Source organism: Glandiceps talaboti, chromosome 5 (genome assembly GCF_964340395.1).
Source record: "Glandiceps talaboti chromosome 5, keGlaTala1.1, whole genome shotgun sequence".
Classification (NCBI taxonomy): domain Eukaryota; kingdom Metazoa; phylum Hemichordata; class Enteropneusta; family Spengelidae; genus Glandiceps; species Glandiceps talaboti.
The window spans coordinates 22373440-22394240 of record NC_135553.1 but is presented as its reverse complement, the minus strand read 5'-3'; the positions used below and the strand labels follow the sequence as shown (position 1 = coordinate 22394240).

The following is a 20801-nucleotide window of genomic DNA, read 5'->3' as shown; positions in this document are numbered from 1 at the left end:
TATGGTGCGCCCTCTCGCGATACTTTCCTGCGAAACAACCGGAAGTTCGATAACCGGAATACGCCGTATTGAAAACAATCACCGAGCAGAAAATGGAAAGACATTCGACTATTTCTCAAGTTGACTGCGAACTTCTGGATTACATCCGAAATGTAGCTAGAATACATTTTCGATACATCAGGATCATTGCAGTGAGACTTCACATCCAGATAATCCCAACATGTGAAAGGTACGATATCAGATGTAATACTGTACACTAGCGGTTCGCTCTCATACCACTTTGAAAGGTTTGGTTTCATCAAGTGACCTCCTAAAAAGCTTGTCTGCGAAGCATATGCTAGTGCTGGGTCTTGACGAGTCGGGTTATTTCGCAGCAGTGTAACATTCTGGAAGTTAGCACCTGACTCTCGTTGACCTTCAGGTGAAAGGAGGATACCACTTTCCCACCATTTCTGCATAGATTTCTTGTGGCATTGATGAATACTATTAAGGTAATTATTCCACCCTTCCTCTGCGTCAGCATCACATAGATACATATATTGGCGTTGTTTAGATATGTGATATTTTGGACCTCCATCTCGAGACAACCCTAGCCAGCTGGACCATATTGGCTTGATACTGCAAAGATGTTCTTCAGATATCTCAATCCGACTGCCAAGTTTGGCTGAAAGGTCGGCATTATCAAGCTCTAATAATTCGTGAAGTGCTTTCTCCAACACCTTCCTTTGTATGTCATTGATGCATACAGAATACCATAATTGGACCAGAGTTTCTCCAATCTTGCTGATGTCATCACAAGTGAAAATTATGAACAGGAACAATACGTTACGGGCTATGGTGTGATCATTTTCATCATTGAGATAAAACTCAATGTGACCTTTGAACTCATTTGGTAGCGAAGCACCTGTTTTGATGACATTTCTCAGATCACCAACACCAGCTAGCAGCAGACGGAGCTTTTCAGGATGCATGCTACCATGCAGTTCATTTTGGTGCATTTTAAGCAAATCAACAGATGGCGTGTTTCCAATATAATACGTAGAAATAGATTTGTATTCCCTTGCAATTGTTCTTCGCCAGGGACAATCTGTCGAGACCTGGGACATTCTGACAATGTCATCGCGAATAGTCTTACAGATCAATTTGTGAGACCTCCAGTCTTTCTGTTGACATTGGCTTCCGCAATACCATACCATCAGACAGGCTGAACATTGCCTGGCAGCAGGGGTAACCCTCTTGCAAAAATGACACTTGTGTGTTTTTCTTGCATGGCAACACTCCATCTGAAATCATGCAAAATGTTTTACTTGTGAATGAACATTTCTATAATGTTCTTTTAAGGGTGAGATACAGATTCGTTGGCGAATTTTGGTCATATTTTTTGCTCATTGTGAAGCTTCATAGTGTTTTCCATCATTTGGTTAAATTATTGTTTTTAAAATCATTTATTTTTTCGACCAATAAATTTGAAAGGAAAAGATGACATGAACTCAAACACGATGTGTGTTTTATATGGTTTCTTTCGCGAATTTTTATGTACAAGTAAATTGACAGGTATGTTGATTACAGAAATGGTCTTTACATATGAGGCCTCAGTGCAATTACTGGGGCTTGAAATTGGCCATATTTATTTACGAATAATTGTTTTTTGTTAACGTTCTTTCTTTACAGAAATTAGTCTTTGTTTATTTTCTTTTTTTATCTTTAAAATCTCTTTTCTCTACAAGGTGCCATGTAATAAAGTGATGATTTAAAAATCTGTTGTGTTTTTTTCTATGTCAATTTCAATTTGTTCTTTTGTGGATTTTAGTAAACCACCTTAACTCTCAGACAGCTATAATAGTTCTCTCACCTTTACTGTACTGACTAACTACCTTATCAATTAGTTATGAGTTACTGAGCGCCCCCGTGATCACTCTTCGACCCTTCCTCGCCCCACACAGAGCAGGTCCCTCACACATTGAAGAGTCTCTTGGTGAGTGGCGCACGGTAGAACTAACTCATAAATTATTAATAAGGTAGTCAGTCAATACAGTACACATGTAGAGATCAGAGAATCATAGTTATTTCAGAGTAAAGGTGGTATACTAAAACAAACAAAAGGACACGTTAAAACTTATTCAGAAAAAAAACACACCAGATTTTGAAATCATCACTTTATTACATGGTACCTTGTAGAGAAAAGGTATTTTAAAGAAATAAAAAAGTAAACAAAGACTAATTTCTGTAAAGAAAGAACGTAAAAATAAACAAAAACAACTATATATTCATAAATAAATATGGCCAATTTCACGCCCCTGTGGTGCGATGACTGATGTGACATGATCCCCCAGCCGGGTGGTTGTACAAAACCTATCAAACAATTATTTGACAACAGCCAGCAGGTAAGTTTATGGACAAATACCAACAAACAACCATATTCGATGTAAATGCCTCTGAACGTGTATATATCCATATAATGCGAAATGTAAAGTGCACCCTCGACGGTCAGACTGGGAATGTTTGGACAAAACGTTTTATGGTGGGGATATCACTAGATCACAGACCGAAAACTTTTCACAATAATCTATATGTGCTAATTTCATCATGTAGATTTAAAAAAATATTAACCATCACTCTGTACATGAATGATTTTGTACCGAATTTCACTTGAATTGAGCCAGCCGATTTAGAGAAAATGGTGACCCAGACAAACAAACACACAGACAAACAAACAAAACATAGCCATAATTACCTCCCGCTCACGTTAAACTAGCCAGGAATCCAAAAGTAATATATATTTTTTTCTTATCTTATTCATATTTCAATTTTTTAAAATTGATTTCTTAACTTCCCTCGATTTTTGTTTTATTCCTGTGGCGTCCCCCCCCCCTCCAGTCTAGGACCACTAGATTTCCATAGCAGGGGTGTAGCTCTGATTTGACCGACTTCCGGTAGGCCTAACACGTCGTTGTACTCACTCGATCGCATGCACATTTGATTTGAATACATACGAATACATACAATGGCCCTCCTACTGCTGGCAGATGACAGACCTTTCTGTGTCACAGTCTTTGACCAACCATTCAACTCAATGCGCTAATCGTGACGTGCTAGGCCTACCGGAAGTCGGTTATATCAGAACTACTCCACATCCCCGCTATGGAAATCGAGTGGTCTAAAAACGCTAACAAAATCTTGAAAAATTCCTGAAGAAAAAAAATATCCCGAGATTTTTTTTAAGTTTACTGCCAAATAAAGATGAAACTGACATAAAATGAAAAGAGTTGCATTGTGTTTATAAGACTACAGTATATTCAAAAAGTGACGAAATATATCTAAAAAGTCAGAAATAATAATATAAAAAGCCTACAACTAATATAAAGAAAGTGGACATATAAAATAAAATAGTACAACTAATATAAACAACTGGAAAATAAAACTGCAATTCAAAATATTCATTTTTGGCCTACTCGGCTTGCCATTACTTGAGAGCTGATAAAAAAATATTTACCTCGTGCCTGAATTTGTCCGTTTTTAAACACGACCTCCCACAATAAAGAGCAAAGTCACACTCCGGGCACCTGACACTTCCTGGTTTCCCACAACGCCAACATGACCCGATCATAGAATCCATGTTTGTTCCTATTGCAAAATTCACATATCATATTAATCATTACAGACACATGTATAAACGTAAAGGATAACAAATATCAAATTTGATCCCATGTTTTCTAGGTCATTTGCAAATGAACTGGGCTTTTACAATGCAGACGTTTTATACTTTCATATTAAAGCTATGCATGTAGTAATGCGTCGTCAAGTCGTTCATATTCATAGGCTTTCAATCAATATTTACATTAGGATATCTCCAAACAACTAAAGCTTTACTTTACGTCAATCAAATATATTCTGTCAATTGTTACTTACGTTTTTAAATCTTTGGCGTCAGGCTCTGTGCTAAGGGATATTTATGCTGCGTTAGGACACTGCTGATGTTCTGAACTGAAGAATCTGTACTACTCAGTGTTGAGTCACAGTATATGTTACACTGTTGACTATATTCTTAAGAACTGTTCGATCAAGGACGATATATAAACACAACAATATCGTATGCACCACTATTCCTCTGATAATAGTATTCTTTCAGTTCCTAATTAGGATTGTCGCACCACCTGACAACCTTTGCTCAAGTTTCAACCACGGAATCTGTTGTAAATGAATGCCAACCGAAGTGCTTTCGTATTTGGTGCTCATGCGCAATTGCAATATGACCTCAGCAAACGAAAGTCAATGGAGGTTGCTGAACTAAAGGACATTGATTTCGTAGAATTTTTATGACAGGGAATTCGTCGAATTTCTTCTCCTTTTTAAAAGGGTCTTGTGACACAGATAGCTGCTATTTTGGGAATGTGTCGTGTGCTTGATTGGTGTATAGAAAGTCAATATTGATCAATTGGAACAAGTGACATTAAATAGTTCTGAAATATAAGAAACTACTCATGCACTTTTAAGGTCAAGAAAAATGAAAGTGGTTGATGGTATTGCGATTATATGGTTTGTATTTAACAGATTCCAAATGTAATATAAGTTACAAAGCGAAAGCTATCGTTATCCCCGACCTGTATAGTTCATTTAAATTCTAACACTCATGGTCTTCTTTACACACACCCCGCGAAAAAACACCAATGCGTTTGCTTGAATGAAGTGAGCTAAGGAAAGACTTCAGGTAATTACAAAATCAGGTAAAGACAATAATACAACTGACACAAGAACAACAATGGGTGCCTCTAATGTAGGTTCAGGGGACACTGTTATGTGTTTATATCTATGGAAGTCACAAAGTAACACAAACAATCCTACTTTTTTATGCTTTGATAAGTTACCGGCGCTAATTACATTATAGTATGTATGTCTTTGCATTAAACATGCCTCATTCTATTACGGGCAAGCAAACTCACCGGTATTTTTCCGGCCCTAGGACAACTATCCCACGGAAAACTGCCCCAGAGACAATTGCCCCATAGAACAACTGCCTCTCCCGGATAACTGCCCCAAGATATCTAACATCTGTTAATTTTGTGCCTCACATGAATCCATTTTGTATAACAAACTAAACATAACTGTGAAGTACACTGTAGTAATTTTACCAATTTTGCAAAATTATTTGAACATTTAAAAGGGGTGCGGTCATATGTTCAAACCTCAAGACCAGTTAGGTAGATCTACATGGACAACACAATTCCTTCCTAAAAGTGAGAAAAGTCTACTAGTTTCTTATGCATATCATTACTTACATTTTGTCAAGACGATTTCATGCTAAAATGTAGAAATCTGAATGGGGTGAGGGGTCACAATTTTGATTCCCTGACCACTTTGGCTTTTGGAACAAGCAAAGAATTACTACAACTGATATTAAAGCAAGATTGATTTACTTTACATATTCACTGAGAAAAATGTCCCCAGGTAGCATTTATTCCGGTTTTGAACTATTTCATGAGATTTTATGCCAAAATTGTAGGAATTCAGATGGTCTGAGGGGTCACACTTTTGACAATCATTTCCACGCTAGCATACGTACAATGATTCTATTTATACAATTACAAAGAGAGGTTAGTACACTACACATATATACAAAGATAAACAACTTCCTTTAAATTTTTGTCCAAGTTCTACAAATTTGTGTATTTGTTCATGACAAATTTGTGTCAAAAAGGTAAAAATTCAAATTCTAGCATTTAAACGAGTGTCGTGACCTTGGATTTTAGTAATATCAATAAATAGGAGGATTTACACATTGAACGTAAAATTATACAGAGAATATAAAAAATTATATCGTTAATTTCTAGTCTTTTTCGCAGATTTAAGTATTCTTGTAATAGAAAATATGGGAAAACCAACTATTTTTGTCAATCAATGAACAGAAATATCAAGAAAAATCTCACGCTTTGCCCCCCCCCCCCACATGAATTGTCAATTGAAATGATTACACTTAATACTACATTGGTATATAAATATATTGCTATTTGGGCTGGGACAGGACCAAGCTCAGGGCATTATGTTGATTGCTACGGTCAACGTACTAGCCACTTCCAATGACATGGTGTTGAATGAATCATTAGTATTTTCCTGTTCTCTGACGTTATTCCCTTAAAATGCACACACTCCTCCTGAACCTGTATCCCGACTCTTGTAGAATGTAATTGCCAAAGCAAATTGAATACAGCAATCTTGTGAAACACATATTAAAACTTATTTGGTCATTTTTTTCATATCCTGCATTGTCTTTCCTTTGTTGATAAACTACATATTATCTATCTGTAAATTTCTACATGCACCAATGGATCAATTAATTATTCCATCCTGGTATCTATCTAATTATATGTCCGGCTTATTTACTAACTTGCCGGCTTTCCACTTCTAGTCTTCTCTAGCTTTCAATTCAACAACAGCATTGCAAGTACGCTACTATTAAGATCTATGAAGTTATCAGACAACTGTGGAACGTTGGAATTACCTTTGAAAATTAGTGCTTCACTATTTCAACCCATATATTATATAATTTATTTGTTTGTGACATGAATTACACATTACTCCAGTGTATTTTCAAATTAACATGGAAAGGAAATCGAAACGAATGATACACAGCTACGAATATACTTCTCAACAACTCGAGCACATATATCACAAGGGTACTACATATGCTGGTACAGTGATTTTTTGTCGCTCGCTTGTTTGAGATGAATTATACATTTGACTTCATGACAAGGCAAATGGTCATTACAATATTTGAAAACACAATCCATCATAAATACTGTGATTTTAATAATTAATTGTGAACACGGACTGTTCGTAACCAGACAACATTGACAATAAATTTCTTTTGAACCCAACAATGACTTGAGTTTCCCTCGTTCTGTATGTATGTATGTATGTATGTATGTATGTACAGACATGCAGACACGGCTAGCCATGCACACAAGGACAGACATGGACTTAAATAACCGCTCAGGCAATACCTTATCAATTATCAATCAGCAAGCGTATCAGCACACATTGCCATTGACAACTACAAGCAGTCGTGGATGAACAGTTTTACACTCTATGTTCGCAAGATATTATTATGATGGCACGAATAATTAATGAGGTAATCCATTTAACACTGATGTGAACCTCTTTCATTCCTTTATCATTTACAATAACAACATATATGAATGGATGTGCAGTGAAATATAAATGTGTCACTTGATGGTTGTTCTGTCAGATAGTGAAATATTTAAGACCCGATTATCAATTCTTAAAGATATTGCCTGATGACCAAAGATAATTGATTATTCACATTACTAATTAAAATCAAAAGCTACACCTATGAGCGTTATAATGCACGCGCACATACATACATACATACATACATACATACATACATACATACATACATACATACATACATACATTGTACATACAAATAAATAAATAAATAAATAAATAATAGTTACAGCACGATCAGAGTTTTACAGATGATATGTGGGCTTTGTTAAACTCTGGAGGGATGTAACCTGTTTGTACCATTTCGTATTTATAGCATCCGCCTGGGTTTTTGATCGTTCTTGCAGTGCATACCAATTTGACTCGTAATTGTCAATGATTATTAACATAATATATTTGCAAGGGGTGTGTCAAAGTCCTGGTGTCAACTTTGCATAGCGTTTCATGGAAACAAGGAGTTTGTTATGAGAAAAAAGGAAGGCGTGGCCATATTTGTATACGGATATTAAAAAACAAAAAACAGTTGCCTAGAACAAGCTCCTTCAGTTTCACGTTTTGGATTGGGTGCTCTGAGATAAGACTTGACATTCCCAATCATGGATAACAGAGACTTCCTATATTTTGTTTTCAAGTTAACGATCGTGATGTACGCAATTGTACAACCAGTCTGGGGAGACAAATCTCCCTTGTACATTGGCGGCCTTCTGGAATCTATTGGAACAACTGGAGTCAGCCCTGCGGGTGATATTGCTATAGAAAAGGCGTTAGACTTCATACATCGCCAACCTTCTCTCATACCTGACTACCAGCTAATAGTGTTGAAAAATTATACAAAAATTGATTCGGTGAGTAATATGTGAAGGTTAAGTAAACCATTTTTGAGTATATGAAAGTCACAATGGATTCAAATTAAGGTATTTCCTGTGATGGTTTAAACGTTATCGTATCTGCTACGAAATGTACAAAGGTTTTACGGTGTTCCCGGTGAAATGTCAGTCAATTGAGTATAAACTGAATGATTAATAATTGGAATTGCTTTAGGAGAAATTCGAGGCGAATAATAAGGTGGCTCACAGACACTTGAAAACAAACCAAACCAAACCAAACCAAACCAAACCACAAATATAAACAAAGGCAAAATGAAATTACACAACACAACACAACACAACACAACACAACACAACACAACACAAAGGCGAGCTCTTCATGAATGTAACCATATACCAATGATGCTTAATTGAAACAGTAATGACTTTAAAACACAGCATCTTAAGAGTACGAAAATCATCTTTATTCCCTGATGTCCATATCGTCCTGTCTATTCTAGATATTGGAAGGAGAAGCCCTTCACATAATGTATGATTTTATCTACAACAAGCCCCAACTTGTGTTGATACTCGACGTTTCAAACTCGATTGCAGCAAAGCCCACCAACCAATTATCGACCGTCTACAATCTTATCCAGGTAAGAAAAAACTCATCATTACAATTCATAATGATCCATTTGTATGCACTGTACAGTGTCTTGCCGCCAGAGAGAAAGACCATGATAAACGTTAGCGATAACATAGAAGTTCAAAATTGTACTTTTGCCTTTAAAATGAAAGCGAATGAATGTATCTTTATGACTGTATATAAGAGATCATAATCACGTGAACATTTATCATCAATTAATTTCAAGCCCTTTCAATTGACGCAAGGAAATCCCAAATGGTTATGTTTCAAGCCCAGGTCACCACATTAATTAATCGCCCAACGCCTATCATAAATATTCTTGAATTCGAGAAAATTACTGTTGTATCACTATTTAATATATCTCTCAAACCGTTAAAAATTATAAACTAAATCGTATAAAATTCATTGTGTGCACGTAGATAGATAAGGTACGTTGCCGTAAATAGGAAAGTATAGTGTGCAAATACAAAATTAATGTTTACTGTATTTGCATGTGCACAATATGTTGCTTTCAGACAAATTACCATAATTATGTCGCAAATGTTTAAAGGGGCAAGGGTGACTTTAAATTATACACTTCGGGTATAATATTTGGTGTAGATTAAAGCATACATTTTGTTTTCTAATTTCTAAGACAGCCGGTGGCCTTTCTCGAATATGACGATCATCTCCAACGCCCAGGATGATCATTCAATTGAACCTGTCACTCAAATCAAGCTAGACAGCAAGCAGAGCAGGCGTGGTAATAGGTGAATCCGAATTTAACAAAGGAGTGTGCCAATAAAAGATCGATCCTTAAGTTAAGTTGTGTAAAGGCCCGTATATTGACCACAGACTGAAAAGCTACATTAGTAATATTTTCAGGACAGGTGCGCTTTGGTCTTGCAAATGTGTGTACCAAGTTATAATGAATTTGAAGAGTGCATTCTTGAGATATAGCCTAATTACCGAAAATCATTAATTATGTAAATTGCTCATTAATATTCACGAAATTTTTACCAAAACGTAATCAAGTCTTGCCATTACTCTACGGAATACATCTTCAAAATTTGTTTGAATTGAGCAAGCCATTATGGAGAAAACGATGACACAGACAGACAGACAGACACACACACACACACACACACACACACAGACAGACACACAGACTTCCATGTATGTGATGAGGAAGTGCAAGAATGATTGAACAAACAAACGAACGAATTAACAAAGAAATGGATGAGTGAATGAATGAATGAATGAATGAATGAATGAATGAATGAACAAATTAATTAATTAGTTAATGGATGGGTGGATGCCATTCATTTGAACAAACTAATTAATGGATGGATGGATGGATGAATGAATGAATGAACGAACGAACGAACGCACGAACAAATTAATTAATTAATGGATGGTTGGATGGATGGATGGATGGATGAATGAATGAATGAATGAACGAACAAATTAATTAATTAGTTAATGGATGGGTGGATGCCATTCATTTGAACAAACTAATTAATGGATGGATGGATGGATGAATGAATGAATGAATGAATGAATGAATGAATGAATGAATGAATGAATGAATGAATGAATGAATGAATGAACAAATTAATTAATTAGTTAATGGATGGGTGGATGCCATTCATTTGAACAAACTAATTAATGGATGGATGGATGGATGGATTGATGGATGGATGGATGAATGAACGAACGAACGCACGAACAAATTAATTAATTAATGGATGGTTGGATGAATGGATGAATGAATGAATGAATGAATGAATGAATGAATGAATGTACACTGTGGAGTTTTGTTATATATTGCAAGTTGCCTGGGATACTTTACAATTCGACAGAATATGTTAGAAAATATGTGTTCGCGTGAAATTTACATTTAATTTGTGAGATTCGCCGCCACTGAATTAATTGATTTGACTTATACCATCAATGTTTGAGTACAACAGCCACCTTTCATATCATTACACTGAATTTCTATTCTTCATCAAGCTATTCAATTTAGTGGCGTTTTCGAGGATGTGCGTGGTTTAGTGAGCTGTGCACTATAGGTAGTAGTTCATCATTTTAAATCTGATAGGGAAGGGATTTCAGGGACAGTTGACCAGTAGAGCCGGGAATGAGTTCATGAGTTCTGATTTACATGAAAGACAGAAAAAAAGGGGAGAATAACGTCTCCCCAATCCCTTTCTCTAAAATAATGAAATATTATCTCCATATCAATTAAATCATTATTTTGTATATTTCAATTTTGAACTTCTTGAATGTTTTATAATAGCACAACCAAATGTTGTTGTGGCCACTATATATAACATTACAACTTTTTTTTGTATATTTACAGAGACTTGCTTTGTACCAATTACGAATATACTTGTAATAAAGTTGTTGAAAACTTGTAATAAAATTGCCGACATTTGTAATAAACTGACGACATTTGTAATAAGATTTCTGACATTTGTAATAAACTAACGACATTTGTAATAAAATTGCCGACATTTGTAATAAACTAACGATAATTGTAATAAAATTGACAACATTTGTAATAAACTAACGACATTTGTAATAAAATTGCCGACATTTGTAATACAATTGTCGACATTTGTAATAAACTAACGACATTTGTAATAAAATTGACGACATTTGTAATAACATTGCCGACATTTGTAATACAATTGCCGACATTTGTAACGACATTTGAAGTGAAACTGACAATAAAATATACAATAAGTGCCTCATCTTCACCAATCCTAGATTTCAACAAATTAAACACCTGAATCTAAGAAACTTTATTAAAATTCCCTGTGTAATAACTTATTCTACAAGTTAAGCCAGGGAAGTTTTGCGCCGGTATTTAGCATCAAAAATTGATACAGAACTATATTGTTATGTATTTATTTCTATGATTCAAATCCAAAATTCTTTCTTCATATATCAGAGTTTATCAACGGTTGGCCTGTCATAGGCTTGTGTTAATAAAACCATCAGACAAATATTGGCAAGCGATTATGTTTCTTTTTATACATAAGTACAATTAGTTCACAGACCAACAATAATCGAAACTGGAAACTGGTATGTGTGCCGCTAGACTTTGGTGAGAAATATAACGATATACAGTATCCATAACACCAAATGTCCGTAATGTACGATGTCGGAAATATTCGCCTTTATGCATATTAATCTCTTCACACTCACGGACAAGAATATGTCGATGTAGACTTATTGATATACTAACTAACTTGTTTTTAAAATTTACCGTCTCAAGCCATTACGAGGCTTTCAATTTTTGCCCTCAAATGCACCATAAAATGGGTTGTGGAATCGCCGTTTCTATGTTTTCTAGAGAAATCAGTTTGTTGGTAGTCAACCAACCAACCCACCAACACTTTGTCCGCAATGATTAAAATATATACATTCGATCATACAAGCACGAAGTGTTGATTAAGTGATGATGATGCTAGTTCGTATATTCACTCATCACTCAGAAGACTTCACAATCACAAACAACTCATGCATTCGCCGCTTGTACACTAGAGGAAGTAGGATTCAAGAACTAGATAAAATCAGGTTAGAAAACAGATTGAAATTACTTTTTAGCTACCCTCCATACGCCCGTCTTTCCATCCGCCAGTCGGTCAATCAGTCAGTCAGTCAGTCGGTGTCTGGTCGTTTCGCCCCATAACCAGTTCGCCCCATTGCCAGTCGCACCTACTTAGTCGTTTCGCCCCAGCGGTTTGGTCGTTTTGCCCCATAGGTTTGGTCGTTTCGCCCCATGTGGTAAACAATGGTTATGGGTTAGAATACGCAGTTTTGAGACAGTGCTTTCCCACGATCGAAACATTACGGCCACATTCGTAAAACAAATTACGGTATTTTTTCAGTTTACTACGTACATGTAGTATCTCCTGTTACTAAACCGAGTAATGATGAAAACCACTGACACGTGCCGTGTTTATAGGTCAACTTGAAGTTGAAGTAGAACCTTAGTCCATGATATGAGTACGGACGATCATTCCGCAATTTTCATTACATGTACATGTAACTTGTCTTTTAATTTCATGATGTCGCCCTATTCTGAAGATTCTAGATAAAATCAGGTTAGAAAACAGATTGAAATTACTTTTTAGCTACCCTCCATACGCCCGTCTTTCCATCCGCCAGTCGGTCAATCAGTCAGTCAGTCAGTCGGTGTCTGGTCGTTTCGCCCCATAACCAGTTCGCCCCATTGCCAGTCGCACCTACTTAGTCGTTTCGCCCCAGCGGTTTGGTCGTTTTGCCCCATAGGTTTGGTCGTTTCGCCCCATGTGGTAAACAATGGTTATGGGTTAGAATACGCAGTTTTGAGACAGTGCTTTCCCACGATCGAAACATTACGGCCACATTCGTAAAACAAATTACGGTATTTTTTCAGTTTACTACGTACATGTAGTATCTCCTGTTACTAAACCGAGTAATGATGAAAACCACTGACACGTGCCGTGTTTATAGGTCAACTTGAAGTTGAAGTAGAACCTTAGTCCATGATATGAGTACGGACGATCATTCCGCAATTTTCATTACATGTACATGTAACTTGTCTTTTAATTTCATGATGTCGCCCTATTCTGAAGATTCTAGATAAAATCAGGTTAGAAAACAGATTGAAATTACTTTTTAGCTACCCTCCATACGCCCGTCTTTCCATCCGCCAGTCGGTCAATCAGTCAGTCAGTCAGTCGGTGTCTGGTCGTTTCGCCCCATAACCAGTTCGCCCCATTGCCAGTCGCACCTACTTAGTCGTTTCGCCCCAGCGGTTTGGTCGTTTTGCCCCATAGGTTTGGTCGTTTCGCCCCATGTGGTAAACAATGGTTATGGGTTAGAATACGCAGTTTTGAGACAGTGCTTTCCCACGATCGAAACATTACGGCCACATTCGTAAAACAAATTACGGTATTTTTTCAGTTTACTACGTACATGTAGTATCTCCTGTTACTAAACCGAGTAATGATGAAAACCACTGACACGTGCCGTGTTTATAGGTCAACTTGAAGTTGAAGTAGAACCTTAGTCCATGATATGAGTACGGACGATCATTCCGCAATTTTCATTACATGTACATGTAACTTGTCTTTTAATTTCATGATGTCGCCCTATTCTGAAGCAAGTTTGCTTGAAGTTTTACCGCGATCTGGTCGATTGATACACAACCTCGCATCAAAACCATGTACAACCCGTTTACGTTTCAAGGCGAATGGGTAGAGAGAACTTGTTCACTTTATCTGATAGATGCGTTGCCGACCATTTACAGTGGTTTCGGGTTTTTGGCCCATTAACGCTTTTTCTAAAGTGTCTATGGTCAAAGTATAGATACATTGGTGAGAATTTAGTTTAGTGAGACTGGTCAATTTTTTTGCGTTTATTATGTACTTATACTATTTCTTTTCCAATTTCTATGCCCAGATTTTTTTTCTTTCAAAATTTACGTTGTTACAATGTAGCGACCCGTGACTGATTTTTCAGATTTATGATTACAGATTAGGGTGTGTTACGCCCGGAATTTATTAGGACGGTGGCAGTTTTGATTTTTGTTTAATGTGCGAATAATTAGCCTAGCGACTTGGAGAAGTCATAGATATATGTATCCTTTATCTATGGGGAAGTCTACGTTTACACCACAGACAATGAAAAAAAAAACAGATTAGAAACTCCTATTGTTTGATGTGTTAATCGGTGGTCTACCAGTTCGATCATTACCCCTTGAAGTTGTAGGGTGGAAGCGACTCTTGCGTCACGACGTTATACTTTTTGTCGTACCCACTTTTTTTGGTCAGAAACGCAGATACTTCGTAACATTCACGCGATGTACACGAGGGTCTTGTGTATATTTTATACCATTAAATAATATTGTAACAATGTCATGACATTTTAGCCTTCGATCAACAGAAACTGTTTTACTACGGCTATACCTACTTGGCCAATCAGATGCCCGGATTTAAGGCGATTAGAGAGCTAGCCATAACCCACTCATTCTCAGCACTCAATTTGCATGCATCAAAACTACTCAAGACTTGGATACAATTTAACGACACTATTTATTCCCGCCCAAACACTTTACCACGTCATATGACAAGCACTGTTTTCTTTGAACCATTTAAATTCAAATGAAAATATCATTTCTTGCAAGAACGTTCCAAACATACTGTATTAATGCGTAGCTGAAAATTTAAATTTTGATACAATGTAGCATGTGTAGCATGTGTAGTGGAGTGACCAACGTTTGCATTTCGTTAGTTTCCGTGAATTAGTACGAAAGACCACCAAACTCGGCATCGTTCGCAAAAACCCGAAACCATTGTAAATGGTCGGCAACGCATCTATCAGATAAAGTGAACAAGTTCTCTCTACCCATTCGCCTTGAAACGTAAACGGGTTGTACATGGTTTTGATGCGAGGTTGTGTATCAATCGACCAGATCGCGGTAAAACTTCAAGCAAACTTGCTTCAGAATAGGGCGACATCATGAAATTAAAAGACAAGTTACATGTACATGTAATGAAAATTGCAAAAAAGTCGGAATGATCGTCCGTACTCATGGACTAAGGTTCTACTTCAACTTCAAGTTGACCTATAAACACGGCACGTGTCAGTGGTTTTCATAATTACTCGGTTTAGTAACAGGAGATACTACGTAGTAAACTGAAAAAATACCGTAATTTGTTTTACGAATGTGGCCGTAATGTTTCGATCGTGGGAAAGCACTGTCTCAAAACTGCGTATTCTTACCCATAACCATTGTTTACCACATGGGGCGAAACGACCAAACCTATGGGGCGAAACGACCAAACCGCTGGGGCGAAACGACTAAGTAGGCAATGGGGCGAACTGGTTATGGGGCGAAACGACCTGTAGTCCGTCAGTCAGTCAGTCAACCAACCAACCAACCAACCAACCAGCCAGCCAGCCAACCAACCAACCAACCAGTTATCTTTTGACATAGTCAATTTAACAACACCTCCGCCAATGACCAAAATTTACATTCGTTCAATAAAGAACGATCGACGTGTTGATCAAGTGATGGAATTATGATTTGAACTGATGGGTTGGTACATGAGTACAGCTGGGTATATAATGTAGGTACTAGTAGGTAAGTAAGTAGCTAGGTAGATAAGTAGACTTATTATTGACTATTGCATGATTGATTGATTGATTGATTGATTGATTGATTGATTGATTGATTGATTGATTGATTGATTGATTGATTGATTGATTGATTGATTGATTGATTGATTGACAAAGACTCAAAGGGCCAAGTGGCTGACATAATTGTTGTAAATTAATTCTAGGAAACCTGTAATGACGATATTTTATATCCCTTCAAAGAGAGGAACTCCCTTAACTTTTTTTTATTACAAATTTCGGCAATTTATTACAAATGTCGGCAATTTTATAACAAATTTCGGTTTATTACAAATTTCGGCAATTATTACAAATGTCGGTTGTATAGCGCTCGGCTGACAGTTTTGCCTGCCCTCTAGCGGGGTAGGTTCAAGGGTAGCAAACTAAAAGCAACTACTCTCATGATATAAAATCTACTCCTATGAAATAAAATCTACTCCCATGAAATGAAAATTACTCACATGTAAAAATAAAACTACTCTGAAATATAAACTACTCCCATGGTTTTAAATACTACTTTCTACATATTAAATAGTGTGTATGCTCAACGATAACACGAGGCATTCAAATGGAAATGCCAATACAATGTTCAACTTTTCTCTGATTAAACAGCTTATGAAAGAACTAGTTTCCATATTGAGGTCACGTGATGGATATCACATCCTGACGGTAGAACTTGTTGAAGATGGTATAGAATCGACTGCTCAGATACAGAGTCTGAAGGTAAAACTCTAATGTGATTGTAAGTGTTTCACTATGGGGACTGAATAACTTCAATTCTCATTGTCATCGCTGATAATTTGAAAACTAATGACCCATGAAATGTTTTAAATGAAACGATTAAAGCACTTAATTAACATTGATGAATGTTTTAATGACATTAAAATCGTCTTCTTAGGGGTTCCACTATTACTGATGGAATACAGAGGTGTCCTCAGCAGTTTAGTTTAGATTCTTGATATTATGCCTAAATACCAGGTTTGAGTTGAGCCCCTGCAGCAAGTGACGTAGTAGAGGGCGATGAAATTTACCCTCTAAACTTAGCCTGTACCCCATTACATAAGGATGTCAATGAATTAACTTTTTAGCTGCAGTTTTCGTTAAAGTCAATTCGATCATGCCTATTCGAAAAAATAAGTTATACATACTGACACAAAAAGAAACTGTGCAGGGTGTACCTTTTTTTCATTTATTCACCCACGAGCTCAAAACTGTCCGTACATAAGATTTTTCAGGAAGTCCAATGTTACTGATTAGTAAGCTTACCCAAATGACATTAGTGCATTAGCTCCAATACATGTATGTGTTTCATCTGCCAGGTCAATGTTTACGCTGCAAATCTGAAAGTCACAAGAGTACATATATTTTACACGTTGAGACACAACTTCTTTATTTATATATAGAATATGTGTGATTTTCCATTTTCATCTAGGACCACGATGCCCGAATAATCATAGTTTTGGCATATGAAGAAATGACAAGAAAGATTTTTTGTCAGGTTTGGACGATTAAACATTAATGTCCTATTTATATATGTATTTGACGGATTCAACAATTTACATAAAACAGTACCTTATCGAAACAAAATTTCAATTATATTCTCAATTTAGTGCTCTTGAACAGTTGAGAGAACATTTTTAAAGTCTGGCGCTCAGAACCATGTTATTTTGATTGATTGATTGATTGATTGATTGATTGATTGATTGATTGTTTATTTGTTTGATTGATTGATTGATTGATTGCTTGCTTGATTGATTGATTGATTGATTGATTGATTGATTGATTGATTGATTGATTGATTGATTGATTGATTAATTGATTGATTGATTGATTGATTGATTGATTGATTGATTGATTGATTGATTGATTGATTGATTGATTGATTGACTTACCTTCCCTAAAAGCACAGGACCATGAAAAAAACATCATCGAAACATCAAGGGAAGCTAAAAAGATTGATTGCATTTGACATGGAACATAAATCAGTCTGCAATGTTGACATGCGTTTGTTTTACACCTATATTGTTACCACTCATTTTCATTCATGAAGGCTTACAGGACTGGTCAGTATGGTAAAAAATATGTTTGGATATTGCTGGGTTGGTTGGCCACAGGTTGGTATCGTGACCGCTTTGAAGAAGGTGTTGATATTACGTGCACTGATGACGAAATGGTATCGGTATTGAATGGACATATTGCAATTAAAATGCAATCGTACGCATTGGACTTTAATGATGTAGACTTTCACGGATTGGTAAGTGAATGAACTTTTAAATTCTTCGAGCATATACGACTGAAAATGTATTCTTTTTTAAAACATAGAAGGGGTTTCTTGAGGATGAGTGCTAAATGAAACTATTTCAGCTGACATTTTCCATTTTTTGTCATTTTCACATCAAGAAGAAATAAATTCAAATTTACATATGTTTCTCGAGGGTTTTCTTTTTTTTATATATATATTTATTTTATCATATTATACCAGTATCATATTGATGTGAAATCTGACTGACCGAACATGAAAATGTGCACATTTTCATAATATAGAATAGTTTTCATTGAGAGTGACTCAAGTTTTACTTTGCTTGGTTTACATCCTTAGAAACCAGAACCACAGGATATCAAATTATTCGAGGACATGAAATCTTCGTCCTCTCTCTACTACGCTGGCTTTACTTTCGATGCAATGATTGGTATAGCAATTGCATTAAACCAAACACAAAGATTTCTATCTCAGTTGGAACATCCTAGACGCCTCTCTGATTTTACCTATGACGATGAACACATGGCAGCCATCATTAAGGATAACTATTTTTCACAGCTAAATTTTTAACATAATCCCAACTGTAAGTGAACTGAGACTTATATCTATAAAATAGTATTCGAAATTTCAAAATTTGATAAAAGGATTTTATGTTTTCGTGAAGTTAAACTAAATTTGCCCAATATATATAGGGAATGGTCCAGTTAACAGATACTGGTGCAAGAGTGCCCCTTCTTGTGATTGAACAAATGCAAGGTAAATAAATACGTTTGTTTCTGTCCACTTGAGTAAAACTGTTAATGAAAAAGTACAGATGTACTTGATGAAAATATATCTTCAAGTCAAGAGAAGTCTTCAGTTTGCGCACAAGTAACAGAACAAATAGTTAATTTTGCTCTCGCGATTTTCAGGATTCTAATATTATTTTCTTATTTTCTCTATATTCAAAATATAGTTTTAAATACTGCCATCATAGCTATTGATTCCTCTCACTGTCTATTTCCGATTTTCTACCGTTAGCAGGCTTATCAGAGTTTAGCAACTCTGCATCAATTATTAGATTGCTAATCCTAGAACAAACTCACGGGTTATTTTCCCAATTAACATATTGTGTGGTTACTTATCCGACTAGTAGATGTTTACACTCACTACCGATTGTGTTAATTCGGCAAATAACCCGTGAGTTTGGCAATGGCAATATCTAAAACTTTATTTCAAATATAGAGAAAAAAAAAGAAAATACTATTAGAAATCGGGAAAATCAACTTTTCGTCCTGTTCCTTGTGGATTGCGGACAGAACTACAACATCTAGTGGATATATATATATATATATATATATATATATATATATATATATATATATATATATATATATATATATATATATATATATATATATGCTGGAGAGAACAGTGCTCGATGCAAATATTAGTAGCAGAGCATTATAGACTTAATTCAAAAGAATAAGGAAACGCTGAGTAACGACTTATTACATCGTTATTCTTTTGAATTAAATATATATATATATATATATATATAGTTTTGGTAGTACTGGAACTCTTTCTTGGTTGTAACTCGGAGTTTCACGCATGGTGCGATCATCAGACACTGAGTGTCTGATGATCGCACCATGCGTGAAACTCCGAGTTACAACCAAGAAAGAGTTCCAGTACTACCAAAACTATTACGCTCTGCCACTGCGGTATAGAGCACTGTCTTAGCAGATTGATACTCACCGAGTTATATATATATATATATATATATATATATATATATATATATATGTGTGTGTGTGTGTGTGTGTGTGTGTGTGTGTGTTTGTGTGTGTGTGTGTGTGTGTGTTAATAGGTAGATATTCCCTGTTAGGAACATTAGAATAATAGAATTTAATAGTAAGGAAACGCAGATGCTATAGTCCATTCTACCCCTGATGAGTGAGGAATACACACCTCACGAAACAGTTCTGTAGGGTCAATAGTATGTAATTTTGTTCATATTTTAAAAACCTGTATATAATTTACTCTACTAACCGTATTGAGCACTTTTATGTTGTTATATCAACACCCAGTCAATATATATATATATATATATATATATATATATATATATATATATATATATATATATATATATATATATATATATATATATATATATATATATATATATATATATAAACTAAGCAGTATTTAAATTCTATCACTACTCGATAGAAAATGACCTCTTGGGCCAGACTTCTAATTTCTGGTATGTGTTGTTACAAATTCATTCGTTATGCAAATTATGTAGCTTTGCAAAAAGATCAGAGTTTTTGAGCCTTTGAGTTGACTGTTGGTCATTACACTTTAGGCTGCATTCACAAATAATGGGCAGGGGGGACTTGAAAATTTGGAGGATGGTGGAGGGGGGGGGACCTAAAAATATTTTTCACATATAATAATGATGAAAACACATTTTGAGATATCCAATGTCTTTTTAATAGCTTAAGTGTGTGTTGAGTTGCTTATCTCGCCCATTGTTGATCACAACTATTAATCCAACTATAAAATGGGCACAGGAAGAGACTGCACAATATAGATAGCCCAACATCACTGCAAAATGAGTATGACATAGTCTATGGACAATTTCAAAGCATTGCACTATTTATCATACTCGACATCAGCTGATGGCATGTTGAACTGTCCTGAA

At 35.8% G+C, this 20801-nt stretch overlaps 1 protein-coding gene and 1 long non-coding RNA gene across 2 annotated transcripts; one reads left to right on the top strand and one right to left on the bottom strand.

Annotated features, from left to right (window-relative positions):
• Positions 1–1152: 1152 nt before the first annotated feature.
• Positions 1153–4243, bottom strand: LOC144435673 (uncharacterized). Its single transcript, XR_013480900.1, has 3 exons — positions 3910–4243; positions 3494–3624; positions 1153–1283 (listed from the first exon to the last, which is right to left on the bottom strand). It is a non-coding gene; the product is annotated as an uncharacterized LOC144435673 (long non-coding RNA).
• Positions 4244–7889: 3646 nt separating this feature from the next.
• On the top strand, positions 7890–18682 carry LOC144435503 (gamma-aminobutyric acid type B receptor subunit 1-like). Its single transcript, XM_078124095.1, has 5 exons — positions 7890–8090; positions 8573–8710; positions 16465–16575; positions 17903–18106; positions 18452–18682. Exons 1-5 carry the CDS (start codon positions 7890–7892, stop codon positions 18680–18682), a joined length of 885 nt encoding a protein of 294 aa, XP_077980221.1.
• Positions 18683–20801: the final 2119 nt, after the last annotated feature.

Bases quoted from the DNA above. Each gene is read 5' to 3' on its own strand.
- LOC144435503 (XM_078124095.1), top strand. From the start codon at position 7,890: ATGTACGCAATTGTACAACCAGTCTGGGGAGACAAATCTCCCTTGTAC. The intron at 8,091-8,572 runs GTGAGTAATATG...TGTCTATTCTAG, and splicing joins ATTATACAAAAATTGATTCG to ATATTGGAAGGAGAAGCCCT. The intron at 16,576-17,902 runs GTAAAACTCTAA...TCATTCATGAAG, and splicing joins CTCAGATACAGAGTCTGAAG to GCTTACAGGACTGGTCAGTA.